This window comes from Nuphar pumila, chromosome 3 (assembly GCF_984573655.1).
Source record: "Nuphar pumila chromosome 3, dmNupPumi1.hap1.1, whole genome shotgun sequence".
Classification (NCBI taxonomy): domain Eukaryota; kingdom Viridiplantae; phylum Streptophyta; class Magnoliopsida; order Nymphaeales; family Nymphaeaceae; genus Nuphar; species Nuphar pumila.
This window is the reverse complement of record NC_143251.1, coordinates 126,910,340-126,923,806: the sequence shown is the minus strand read 5'-3', so window position 1 is coordinate 126,923,806 and position 13,467 is coordinate 126,910,340. Positions and strand designations below refer to the sequence as shown.

Below are 13,467 nucleotides of genomic sequence, written 5' to 3'. Positions count from 1 at the left end.
ATTAGCAATATCATTTTGGTAGGGATTAGTTTCAACGATGACGCTAAGAAAAAGGAAAACCTTTGTACTGTTTCATGGTTTCTAACTGCGAGTTTTCTTGTTAATTTTGTTCTTGTTGTTGGATTACTTGTTTCACGATTGAATTATGCCGGTTAGTTTCGTATAATCGAATTGTTGGTCTTCCTCAATTTATTTACATGAATTCCAAAATGAAGTAATCTGACCCATTATCCATGTCTGCACATCATCATCAAATAACAGTCATTTGGAACACAACATCTGAGTATGGTCCAAACAAACATTTTTTTTTAAAGAAATATAATCCATTAATATATATAAATAATTTAGTGGAATAGTGCTACAGCAGGTGATGAGATACACTTGTTGCAACAGAAAAGGAAAAAAAAAACACAGTTACAACCCACTGATTCCAATACGACCTCTGCAGAAAACATAAGCAGCTGAAAACAACCACATTCTACTGCACTAGAGTGAAACTATGCATCCAAACTGCTTCCATTAGACTGCAAAACATCCATTTGATTGAAAGTTCCTACAATAAAATTTGTCTTCATCTCTCAAACTTGTTCGTCGCAATTGGTGAGTCGAGTTTCATGAACAGATGGTTCGTAGCAGAAGCTCTAACAATTTTATTTGAAGCCATCCAGCAATGAAGTCAACTAGCATTAGTAGGGACTATCTTACACGACTAATTCGATCGTTACCAATCCAAAACTGCCCCGAGCCAGACTGTTTGAACCAACGAACATTTACAGCAGCCTTCCTAGGCAGCCAACATTTGCAGCCTTGCCTAGTCAACTAGCCTGAACTGCCTCTCCACCAATCCTACAATCCCAAGAATTTGCAGATAGCCTTCCCCTGATAGTTGAACCAACATTCTGTAGAATATAGCATAGCTGCCATAACAACCGATGTCGTAGATCTGCGAACAAAGTACTCGCAGGAAGGTACATGAACACACTAATACGTACTCACCTGCACATATATCCACACTCACACACACACACACATAAACGCATACACCACCCACACACCCACGTAGAATGCAGTTGCTTACCCGACTGAAGGCCAGCCACCAAAGTGAAAACCTCTTGCAATGCCCAAACAGTACTGCAATCCGTTAGGAAGAGAGACGTGTAGCAGGAGACCAAGTCATTGTCCGCCTCTTCGAATTCAATCATGGCAGACTGTGTCGGTCGGTGAACACAGTACCAGCTACAGGAAAAAAAAAAGGGTGGTGCGATGATCAGATCATAGCCCGGCGATTGCCAATCCTCTCCAATAGGTGACCGTGCCATTTCCTGCATGCCCTATCAGTCACGTTCCAGCGTAATGTCTAAAGTAACAAAGTATAATCGACCTGCACACCCCTAAAAATCTGGTTATTGTGTTCACTCCAAACTATCTTCCAAGCAGTGAGAATCCAGGATAAACAAACCAATTTCTAGTGTTTACCTCTTGGATTCAAGTGCTCTGCAATCAACCCCCTCTTTGGAGAAGACAAAGTTATCTCAATCAAGGTTGAAATCCGCTCATGCATGGCCAAGCAAGTTGCGCAAATAGCTACATGATAGATACGCTCTTCCTCACATCGACATAAAGAACACCTGCTCGACAAGTTGAAGCCATGTTGCTTTAATCGTGCTTTTGTATTCACCCTCCCAGGCAGAATCTGCCATCCCATGAGAGAGCCCTTACTTGGGAGAGGGTGGTGTATGTTCCCCCTGGAACACGGGGCCGCGTGTTCAGGGGTCCGAATGAGTGCCACGTTTCGGCTGGTTATGTAGGGAGGAAGATCTTGGGTTTTGCAATATTCCTTCCTCCGTACACAACCAGCAGAATGAGTGCCATGTGGCACTCATTCGGATCCCTGAACACGCGGCCCCATGTTCAGGGGGTAACATACAACCTGCTCGGCTTACTTGGGAGTCTCCCACCCCCACAACTCCTTGGGAGCCATTGCATTGAATGACACCCTGCTAACACACACAAGATGCTATCCTCCGACCGTCCAAACAAATGTTATACTTGGTACAATTGTTACATTTGTACCAGTGTTGTATCCATTTTTGTTACTGAACAAGCCATCAAACAAGCCCCAAAGGTTTTACCAACTGGAGGCCTACTGATGCGCAGTTAGTGATGGGAGGGTTTTCCTTTAGCGGTTTAGTATAGCAAAAAAGAAAACAAAAAAAATTCTGATGACTAGCTAAGCACCATATTTTACAATTTTTGGCACCATGAAAAACGTGAAGGAATTTGGATTTTTTTATTTATTTTAGCAATAGGAATTTGGAATTATTGTTACAGAATTATTTCAAATGAAGAGTTAATGGATGTCATAGAAAAGCATGTAATAGTCACGACTTTATTCTCTTTATTTATGGTGGCTACATATACCTCTCTCTTTGGGTAGGCCCCCAAGAGAGAGAGAGTAGGCTGATACAGTCATGACAAGACTAAAACTAATTAAACTAGCTAACAAGAGACGTTTGGACCCGGGTCAACTCCAAATTGGTTGCAAAACCTTCGGTAGTAACCAACCCTGCTGGCCACCCGTGTTGGGCTTCTACCATTGCATTCCCCGCTGTTTATAGCTCTAATGGTGGAACCAAACCCACCACCAGTGGTGATCCCGTTGTGACAGTTGCTGTTGGACATCCAGAACTACACTGCTGTCTTGAAGGATATTGTAGGATCCTGACCCACAATTTCAGGATTGTCCAGCCCTTTGAAACCGATGGCGCGTCCTGCTGCTCCATAATTGTAGTTCCTGTAGAAGCACATTCACAAATACATCAGTCGCGTGCACTCGGCATAGGCCCCAGAGATGGGGTTCCTAGCCTCACAGCTTTATGGCGACCATAGGTATGACAGGCTAAGCCAAAACTCTCAGGTCTTCATGTGAGGTCCGGTTTCTTCGAGTTATAGAAAACGAAAAATCTGATGAGCTATCAATAAAAAAAATGTCCCATGAGCTCGAAAGATTAGTCAACTCAAAACAACAATGTTTTATAATGAAGGTTCTATAGATGAGCAAGAAAAGAACTTGAACCAAGGAAGAAAGAGGTAGAGAAGTTAAATTTTATCTGGGTTTTGGTTTGAACGACAAAATGACTTGGCTAAATATGATTAGGCTAGGTTGTCAATGGGTCGGGTTTGGTTCGGACTCAGGTGAAACCAGACTTGGACCAGATTTTCGGGTTTGGACTCAGGTCTAATCGGGTCCACTATAAGACAAACCATACTTGGACCCTATAAGAACTACATGAATTACATTGAAAATTTGTGGGTCTTAATCAGAACCTGGGTCGGGTCTAGGTCTGGTATAAAAATTCACAAACTATACCTGTGTTCATGTAATTATCGGATCTGGACTCGGGTCTTCATCAGGTCTTCTTATTTATCACCATACCCGGCCCCTATAGGGTTTGGTTCGGGTTGGGTCCCGGTAAACCAGGCCCATTGACACCCCTAAGTTAGGCCATTGGAGTGACTTGTCACCCCAGATTACTATAATCACTAAGTTTATTTGTTTATTTATTTATTTTATTAAAAAAATTGACAGCGCAACTAGGTCTCTGATCCTGAGGGTGGTTTCTCCATGTAAATATAAAAAAAAGAGAAAAAAAATTGTATTCAAGCATGACATTTTACAAGGAAGAAATGCTGAACTAGAGGAGACATTTTCCCATGTTATGTAAAGATTATTACCAGGATAGTTGCAGAGGTCCTCTCCCAAAGTATCTTTTGCCTGGCGCACATGGCCACTGCGTAAATCTTCGATCACAGTAATCGCTAGCCGGCCTTATCTCTCGTATATAGCAAAGACCTACATGTTTAGGTTTGGAAAAGTTAGCATTAGAACTTGATAACATGTGATCAGCACCAACATACAATACTATAACTTTCAGTTGTTTAGCTCAAATTGTGTGTACGAAGCAAGTGCTATGTGTTAAGAGAGTTGCATACCACCCGTTTCATGCATGACATTAGCAAGGAAGGCAGCAAGCTCCCTCTTTCGGACCTCGGGGCTGCCGGTGGTGCCGAACCCGCCAAAGCTTTCGGCAGCCGATATCAAAGCATTGTAGTTGTAGAACGTCTTTCCTTGACACCAACTGCCAGTGGCAGCAAGGAGGCCATTGAAGAAATCAGGGGTCACTATTAACCTTGGTGTGTCCTGGGCTGAACCCACCTCTAAGACAAGAGCCACCAACACCAAAACTGGGGTAAACACCCTATGTTTGCTCCCCATTCTGTTGCAATTCTTGTGAGTGTCTTGGCTGGTATTTATAGGGTATAGCCATTGCTTTTGTGTTAGTGGTTGGATAGTGGGTCTTAAAGTGTGCCTCATCTTTTTCCAATTTTTCTGCCACTAGGGGACACTAAGTCCATATCAGGAGACCCTCCAGTCAGTCTTCCCTGTCTTTTCCTTTCATCTTCTTCTATTTCTCTTTATTTTTTCAAATCTCTACCTTCCCAATTCCTGTGATATGTCTTCCAGCAACAGCGTGTTGATTCCACACAAAATCGGATCTGAATTCAGAGCTCCTTCATTGAAAGTTGGATCGTATTTGGATTCGGAATTCTACCATGTGTTTTCAATCCAGATGTGAAACCGAACAGCTGTAACACGTCTTGCACCATCAGTAGCAGGGGTGTCAACAGGCCAGACCCCCCACTAAAATGGGTGGGTCCAAACCCGGATCTGACTAAGTGATGCGGATATCGGATTCAGGTCTATCTGAATTTTTTATAATTAAGAAAAACCATACCCTGGATCTAATAACAATTACATAAACCAGACCCAATCCATACCGAGTAAAATAAATTTTTTTTTTAGGTTTTTTACATTGTAAATTGCAGATCTTAATCGGAACTCAGGTCGTACCTGGGTTTGGTATAAAATTTCATAAATACCGACTCATTTAATAATCTGTCCTCATGGGACCAACCCGGGTAGTTAATCGGACCCCTTCTTTGTAACCAATCTCTGTCCCTATAGGAGATCCGGTATGGGTCAGGATCAGTTCATACCCGATCCATTGACACCCTTAATCAGAGTACCATTTACAGTGTGTTCTTTTGAATATAGGAGGGCTTATATGTCATGGACTTGATTGGTAAGGCCATGATTGAAAGTGGGAAAATAGCTGATAAACTATAATTTTGTGGGAAAATGGGACCTTCCCAGCTGTTTCCAAAGATGACCAACTTGGTACGGTTTTACCAGCTGTGCCTGGGAAAACTTTCATGATCAATAAGTGAAAAAAAGGAACCGGGAGATCTACTTTCACTTATTCAAAGTGAATATGAAGAAGGATCGTGTTATTTTTTTTACACTATATAAACTAGCAAATATGAGATCGTTATTAGAACATAATACCAGCCGGATCATGACTAATAGCAATCATGTAGGGATATAAATGGTTCGGATTCGAGTATGTGGGCAGTATCAAATCCGACTAATTTGACATTGGCCAAAAATGAATTTGGATTCGGATGGGGAAAGCTCATAGCGAATCCGATTTTTGATGTGTAACTGGATTGTAACAAAAAACAAAACAGTATTGCAATCCAATTATAATTAGATATGGTTTGGCTTACCGTATCCACTAACCAGAGTCGTATATCAAATAAAATCCAATTCATTGACATCCTTACAAAGCATGTGCTAATGGCAGATTTCGATAGGGTCAAGCCAATGGGTCTGGTATGACCCTATCCAAACCGTATCAGATCAATCCAGGTTTGATAATAAATAAGGTCCGATTGAGAATTCCAGTCAAACCTATAGGATCCCATGAATATGCCAAGCTGTGTATGTTTTATGAAATTTCATGCCAGACCTAAGTTGTGATTAAGATCTACAAATTTTAGACACAAAAAGTATTCTTTTTTACTAGTTATGATCAGGTCTGCTTATAGGACTCGGGTATAATGTTCTTTAGGTAGGTTCCACCGGACCCAGGTCCAAACTTGGTACCAATACCTCAGAGACAAATCCAGGTCCAGATCAACCGGGTCTGGTGAAGGTCCAACCCATTGACATCCTAGAGCCAATACCAAATTGGTCCATCTCAAACATCTGCCATCAGGTCACAATGGATCAAATCTCTCTGTCCGAGACTTTGACTTGACTTGAGAATATAGCTCAGATTTTATGGAAAATGATTTTGTCACTCATCTGCCGAGCATGATATAAGCCCCAAAGCTATCCACTGAGTCTCATTTATTTTGAAAATTCAATTCATAATTGACAGCATTAGAATGAGGACCTATCACAGAACATTCTAGCATCCCCAAAATCATCCCTATCACCATATCTCCATCGAATCTCATTGTTACACGTTGTTTTCATCCAACCTAACCTAACCTAACCTAAGAGATGAACACAGCCTTGTTGGTTTGACACCTGCCGGGGGTGGTTTTTTGGTTCCACTATGAAAAAAAAACACTGGCATTAACTAAGGGTGTGTTTGATATGTGGGACACCCTTGGATCTTAAAATACATTGGAAAGTTAGATTAGTTTGGATCCGGGACAGCCAAAATTTGCAAAATTGTCATCCAGAATCCAACCCGTTTGCAACTCTATTACACAGGGACAGCTCGGGTGGTGTCCTGTGTTTAATACACACCATGTACAGCATCCTGCATGACGCGCTCTAACGAGTCAGCTCAGGATTCTTCAATCGCACCTTAGGGATGGGTTTGGTTGCATCTCATGCGATTTAGAATCATATGAGATTTAGAAAGTGAATCTCATTTGAATAATGCCTCAAAAACAATTAAACATGAAACTTTTTTTTTTGGCATAAAAGTAAGCTTCATAAAAATTGAATTATACAAAACCCCATAAATGAGATTTAAAAAGTAAATATCATTTATGTACAATTCCCTTTCACGAGGTCTCCTTAGATTTGAAATCTCATGTGGTCTCATTAAATTCCAAATCTCATGAGATTTTGAAAGTAAAATTTTTAATAATATTTTAAGTTTTCAAAAATACAACCAAACATACCCTAAAACTAGACTAACAAGAGATGTTTGGGATGAGATCAACCCCAAATTGGTGGAAAAACCTTGGGTAGTAACCGAAGCAGGTTATATGTTCTCCCCCGGAACACGCAGGTGCATGTTCTCGGGTCTGAATGAGGGCCACGTATGTAAGCACGTGGGGGCTCATTTCCTTGTATGTGTCAGCATCACTTAGCATCAGAGTCTGGTGCATTTACAAAGACTTAAGTACCCTTTCCCGCCATTATCGCCATAAAACGATGTTTTGAGTAAAGGATAAAAATGTCCTCCTACCAAAAAGGGTTAAAATCATCATCATTTTCGCCCTAAGGAGTAAACTCCTCTGCTTTAACAAGAGCTCATCGCAATATGTCGCCCTAAACATTCTGGATCACCCTTTGGCGATGCACCATCTGCTGTAATAGGAGTTCTAATTGACGACGCACCCTTTGCCGTCGTCTGCTGTCGTCGGAGTACCCTTTGTTGTCGTCTGCTGTCGTCAGAGTACTCTTCGTCGTCGTTTGTTGCCGCCAGATCACCCATTGTTGTCACCGTCGTCTATTATCGTCGGAGCACCCTTTGTCATTGTCTGTTCATGAGAAATAGTTGAACTACCAGAAAAATCAGCATTTTGTCTATTGTTTATCATGATACGAGGGTGCAAATGTCGAATTGAGTAGACAAAGAATAACGATTTACAGCAAAGATAATGATGACAACGTCAAACTGAGTTGAGTAGCGATTTATAATAGAAAATAGATAAGAGAGTAACGATTTACAGTAAAAATCAAATCAAAGAGTAGCGATTTACAGTAGAAATCAGATAAAAGAGTAACGATTTAAAATAAAAATCAAACCAGAGAGTAGCAATCTACAATAGAAATCAGATAAGAAAGTAGCAATTTACAGTAGAAATCAGATAAGAGAGTAGTGATTTACAATAGAAATCAAATTAGAGAGTAGCGATTCACAGTAAAAATCAGATCAAAGAGTAACAATTTACAGTAGAAATCAAATCAGAAAGTAGCGATTTATAGTAGAAATCAGATAAACGAGTGACGATTTACAGTAGAAATCAAATTAGAAAGTAGCGATTTACAATAGAAATCAAATAAACGAGTAGCGATTTACAGTATAAATCAAATTAGAGAGTAGCGATTTACAGTAAAAATCAGATAAGAGAGTAGTGATTTACAGTAGAAATCAAATCAGAGAGTAGTGATTTATAATAAAAATCAGATAAGAGAGTAGCGATTTACAGTAGAAATCAGATCAGAGATTAGCGATTTACAGTAGAAATCAAATCAGAGAGTAGCGATTTACAGTATAAATCAGATCAAAGAGTAATGATTTACAGTAGAAATCAAATCAAAGAATAGCGATTTACAGTATAAATCAGATTTTTACTGTAAATCGATATTCTCTCATTTGATTTCTATTGTAAATCGCTACTCTTTGATTTGATTTTTACTATAAATCGCTACTCGTTCATTTGAATTCTACTTTAAATTGTTACTCTCTTATCTGATATTTATTGTAAATCGCTACTCTTATATCTGATTTTTACTGTAAATCGCTACTCTCTAATTTGATTTCTACAGTAAATCGCTACTCTCTGATTTGATTTTTACTGTAAATCGCTTTTTTCAACAGAGAGAGAATAAAAAAAAACCATGGCTGCTTACAGAGAAATCTTATTGCTCTTTTCAACAGTTACAAGAGAGAAAGAAAAGAAAAGAAAAGAAAGAATTTATACAAGGCAAGAGCGATAACCCTAAACCTAAACAAGTTGGGTCTGATCCATAAGAAACCGAGTCTCAAACATAAGCCCAAAAAAAAATTTTTTCGGGGGGCACTGCCTTCCACGACCTCCCGCCATGGGCGCCCCCCCTGGACCCGCGACGGGGGAGCCCCCGGACCCCCCTTTCTGCAAGGGCAAAAACTTTGAATCAGGCTCCACAACTCATCAGGCAGGAATGAGAAGGCAAACATGTGTTGTAATACAAGCTAAAAACAAAGGCAAAACATGCAAATCTATTTACGGGGAGCGAGAGGACATTTTCATCCAACACATATCTATCTTATTGGAGGATATTTACGTCAAAAGTATATCTACCTTTTTTATATGTTATTTTATTATAAAGTCATCGTGGGCAACATTGACATATGAATTATCGCGGGTCCCAAGATATTCCTCCGTGCACACAGGAACATACAAATTTGTGTTTCGGGGAGAACACACACCACCCTCCGAGTAGTGCTAGCCACCTAGGCTGGGCTTCCACCATTGCATTGCCTGCTGTTTATGGCTCTAACTGTGGAACCAAACCCACCACCAGTGGTGATCCCATTGTAACAGTTGCTGTTGGACAGCCATAACCATACTGCTGTCTTGAAAGATATTTTAGGATCCTGACCCACAATCTCAGGGTTGGCCATACCATCGGACTCTTCCCCTCACACCAACTGCCAGTGGCATTAAGGAGGACATTGAAGAAAGCAGGAGTGACTATTGTCCTTGGCGTGTCCTGGGCTGAACCGACCTCCAAAGCAAGAGCCACCAATTCAAGAGATTAGATGGTGGCTCTTAAATGGTGCCTCTCAGTTTTCCATTTTTCTTTCATTGGGGAACACTAAGGCACGTTTTGAATTGAGAAAAACTCTAGTAGGAAAAGAAAGTTTGGCCTATGAGAGTGACTTTTTTGCTGAGAGTTTTTCTAAAAAACTAGATTTTTTGATAGCAAAATTTCCTCCATGAGAGCGGAGGAATGTTTTTTTACCAAGAGAAAAAATATTTTTACACTCCCCACCCACCACCATCACCACTGCTCTCCTCTCATTTTTTCACGTTTTCCCACTCTATTTTTCTTATGCTACATAAACAACCCAAAAACTTTCTTTTGGGAAACTTCTTGTATCCAAAACTCTCACAGGCAAAACCTTTTTTTTCCTGACTATGAGAAGTTTTGATATGACAACTTTTCTAAAATAAAAGTTATGGAGTGTAAAAACTAATCGGGTGGCCCAAAGATCTCTCGAGCCAGGGATTTTGGTGGTGGTGGTGAGATGGGTGGTGGTGGTGAGATGAGCGGTAGTGATGGTGGTGAGATGGGTGGTGGAGTGTAAAAATAAATTTTCACTTGTTAGGAAACATTCTTACACCTCTCGGAGGAATGTTTCTTATCAAAAAATATACTTTATAAAAAAACTTGGAGAGAATTTTTAAACTTTTTTATGCTCCCCACAACTCCATCTCACCACCACCCACCATCACGACCAACATCCATCTCACCACTCGTCTCACCTAGGGCAAGCACTCAGATGAGGAGACCCTATCAAAACTTCTCATGAGCAAAACTTTTTTTTCCTATGCAAGTTTTACTCACTTCCAAACGTGCCCTAAGTCCATATCAGGAGACCCTCAAGTCAGTCTTCCCTGTCTTTTCCTTTTCTTTCTTTTTCTGTTTTTTTCAAACTTCAACAGTCCCAATTCCTGTGAAGTCTTCGAGCAACAGCGTGTTGATTCCAGAAAACGTGTGAATGCATGACAAAACCATATCTGAATTCGCAGCCCCTTCATTGAAAGTTGGGCCATATTTGGATTCAGCAAGGCTTTCAATAAACTAGATTTTTTCCTCAAAAAAAAACTAGGCTTCTAGAAAACTAAGTTCTCACCATGTAATCCAAATGACCAAAAAGTTGTTTGCATATAGCACGCTTGGATGAACTGTTATCACTTCTTATCTGTAGTTTCGGTGTCAATAACATAATCCATTAGTTGAAAGTAGGGAAAATATGAAAAAAGAAATCTGCACGAAATGTTGAAAATTGAGTCTTCCCAACGCTATTTTAATTGAGTTAAAACAACATTGTATAATTTAACCAACCATAAATGGGAAATTTTTACCTATATGGGAGGTGGTGAAATGTTTCTAGCTATGACAAATTTTTTTCACAATTACGGTCTTTCCAGTCATGCATCACATGCTTCCTTTCATACAAAATTTAGTTTTTTTTATTCCTACGAAAAAAATTCACCGCTTTCAAACATGGCTTAATGGCATGTTTGGAAGTAGGAGCTTTTCTATGAAATTTGTTACACTTCCAAACATGGGCTAAATTCTTGAGGTGGACGGACTGACTACGATCACAGCACCCTCTTTTTAAGTTAGATCAGGTGGATTGTCCCATAACACTATGTTAAGGCATTTTTCCTTTTTTCATTTTAGGTAAACTGTGGAATAACTCCGGTGAGATTCGAACCCAAGACCCCACAGTTATGACACTTAACATAACCATCCAGCTTAACTATGTATCTCATTCGACCTTACCATTTGATCTGTGAACAGTAAAATGGCCAACGGCAAACTTTAACCAATGTTCAATTCTTTATGGGAACTTATTGACCCCTAGAATGCCTTTTTTTAAACTTTTTTCAAATCATCCCTATGAATGGCATAATGTAATAAAAACCTCAGTTCTCAAAAAAAAAAAAAAACCTCACAGATCAATTTCGTGAAGAAACTCTCTCTCTCTCTCTCTCTCTCTCTCTCTCTTACATGTTCAATTCTTGGTAGATGTTTTTGCGATCTTGCGTATGCATCTTAGTGATCTTCCGCTCCCTCTTGCTGACGCTACCTCTCTTTTGCCGCAATCTGGGCAAGCGGCTCCGGCGTGAGCCTGTTTTATCTGTCTCATGTTCTTTTCTCTTCTGCTTTCTTTATTTGTTTTGGCTTTTGCTCTTGTTCAGTTCATGGGTTCAACATTTTGTTGATCTTCATGAGTGGTAATGTTGAATTACTTTCGGCTCTACATGTAAATGTGTGTGTAAGGGGGAGGGGCGGTGTGTTGCACCCCTTTTGGTGCAAGACATTTACAGCTGTTCCAGTCATTTTTTTAAAGAATGAGTCATGAAAGCGTATTCTCAGCTGGGGAATGAAATGGGCCTCATATCATGCTTTCAGGGGAAAGTGGGCAGCATGGTCCATCATTAGTGCTCATAAAAAGTGGGTGTTTACCGACTAGACTAGGCAATTCAGCTTTCACCCTTCTACATTAGCCTAGATGCTTCACACCTTGCAGGCTTCAAAACCACAAGCTATTTCCATTAGTTTATCAATTATACAGTGTACAATCACTTGGCATATCATCAAATTTTCTAGATATGAAAAATGACATCTGCAGAACAGAAGCCTTGGAAAGATAAGAACCTAATGAGCTTTCAGCTTAATGGATTAATGGAAATATTCAGCATAGCGAAGTAATAAATCAACTTCACATCTCCTGCATTTATTAGTAATATATCAAAGCATTATCTTTGTTAACCATGAAATTTCTACAGTAGAAACCAGTGTAGTGTAAATAATTTTTTGCTGTCAAAATCAATACCATCAAGTTTAAGCCTAAAATGAAACTTTATCATGGATGATGGGTCAGGTTGGCATCGCAGCAGACTAAAGCAATTTCTAGTGTTGGAAATTGAAAATTAGTGAAATTCAAACTGAACTAAAGTCCATATCAAACTGAAAGGAAAAATAAAATCAAAGAAACATGATACAAAATGAAAATTCTCTGCAGAAAATTCTCCAATTAAGCAAAACCACCTTACAGACGTTGGTTTCATGAATAGGTAAAACATGCTGTTCATCACCAAAACACTGACGCTTTTGATACAATACCCCACCAGGATTGTATTCATCTACACATCATACAGAAGGAGATGGACTAAAGTTTGCCCACAACTGCGTACTGAACGTAATCCACTGCTTTTGTTGCATGTACAAACTTGTGCAGCTATATACCTGCCTGGTTTGCTGCTATGCTACGTGCTCTGTTCCAACACAAGCACATATAATTTACAAATTATAATGTTGACAGCGTGAATAAGTGAGTATTACGGATATAATGTTCAATATTTTAACTGAACCCATGTTCAAAAAATTTGGACATGCAATGCCATTTAAATTCATTTAGCAATTAAAATTAAGAAGAATTGCAATGTAATTGATTCACAAGACTGATATGTCAAACGAAGAACTTGGCAGTTGATACCAACCAACCAAGGTAACAGACATTCTTTTTCCTTTCCGTGGGGACCAGGAGATTGGATCTAGCCACACGAAGAATGCACAATGAAGGAGGATGATCTAGCTAGCTGGGACATCAAGTGGAGGGAAAACATTGCCTCTATGTAAATGATTCCATAGCAAGTGCCAATAAACTGCAGCATGTAAATAGAAAAGATTAAAGATTGGTCTCCATTATTTAACTGCTTACATCATTCAACTTCCCCCAGATTACTCATCAGAAAAGAAAAACAGAGAAAACAGACTTTGGATATGTAAACCATGTTGTTATAGTTTACCAGACAAGGGCTAAGAGCAAACACTGACCTGTTCTGGACTAATGCTGAATTAACATCCATTAA

General features: G+C 39.6%; 1 protein-coding gene across 1 annotated transcript; it reads right to left on the bottom strand.

Moving 5' to 3' along the window:
- Positions 1-2,373: 2,373 nt before the first annotated feature.
- On the bottom strand, positions 2,374-4,288 carry LOC149843688 (endochitinase 4-like). Its single transcript, XM_090001892.1, has 3 exons — positions 3,994-4,288; positions 3,736-3,853; positions 2,374-2,794 (listed from the first exon to the last, which is right to left on the bottom strand). The coding sequence occupies exons 1-3, from the start codon at positions 4,274-4,276 to the stop codon at positions 2,689-2,691; spliced, it is 507 nt and encodes a 168-aa protein (XP_089858018.1). The 5' UTR covers positions 4,277-4,288; the 3' UTR covers positions 2,374-2,688.
- Between the last annotated feature and the right edge of the window lie 9,179 nt (positions 4,289-13,467).

Bases quoted from the DNA above. Each gene is read 5' to 3' on its own strand.
- LOC149843688 (XM_090001892.1), bottom strand. From the start codon at position 4,276: ATGGGGAGCAAACATAGGGTGTTTACCCCAGTTTTGGTGTTGGTGGCT. The intron at 3,854-3,993 runs GTATGCAACTCT...CTAAACATGTAG, and splicing joins TGTCATGCATGAAACGGGTG to GTCTTTGCTATATACGAGAG. The intron at 2,795-3,735 runs GTAATAATCTTT...GTGCTTCTACAG, and splicing joins GGACCTCTGCAACTATCCTG to GAACTACAATTATGGAGCAG.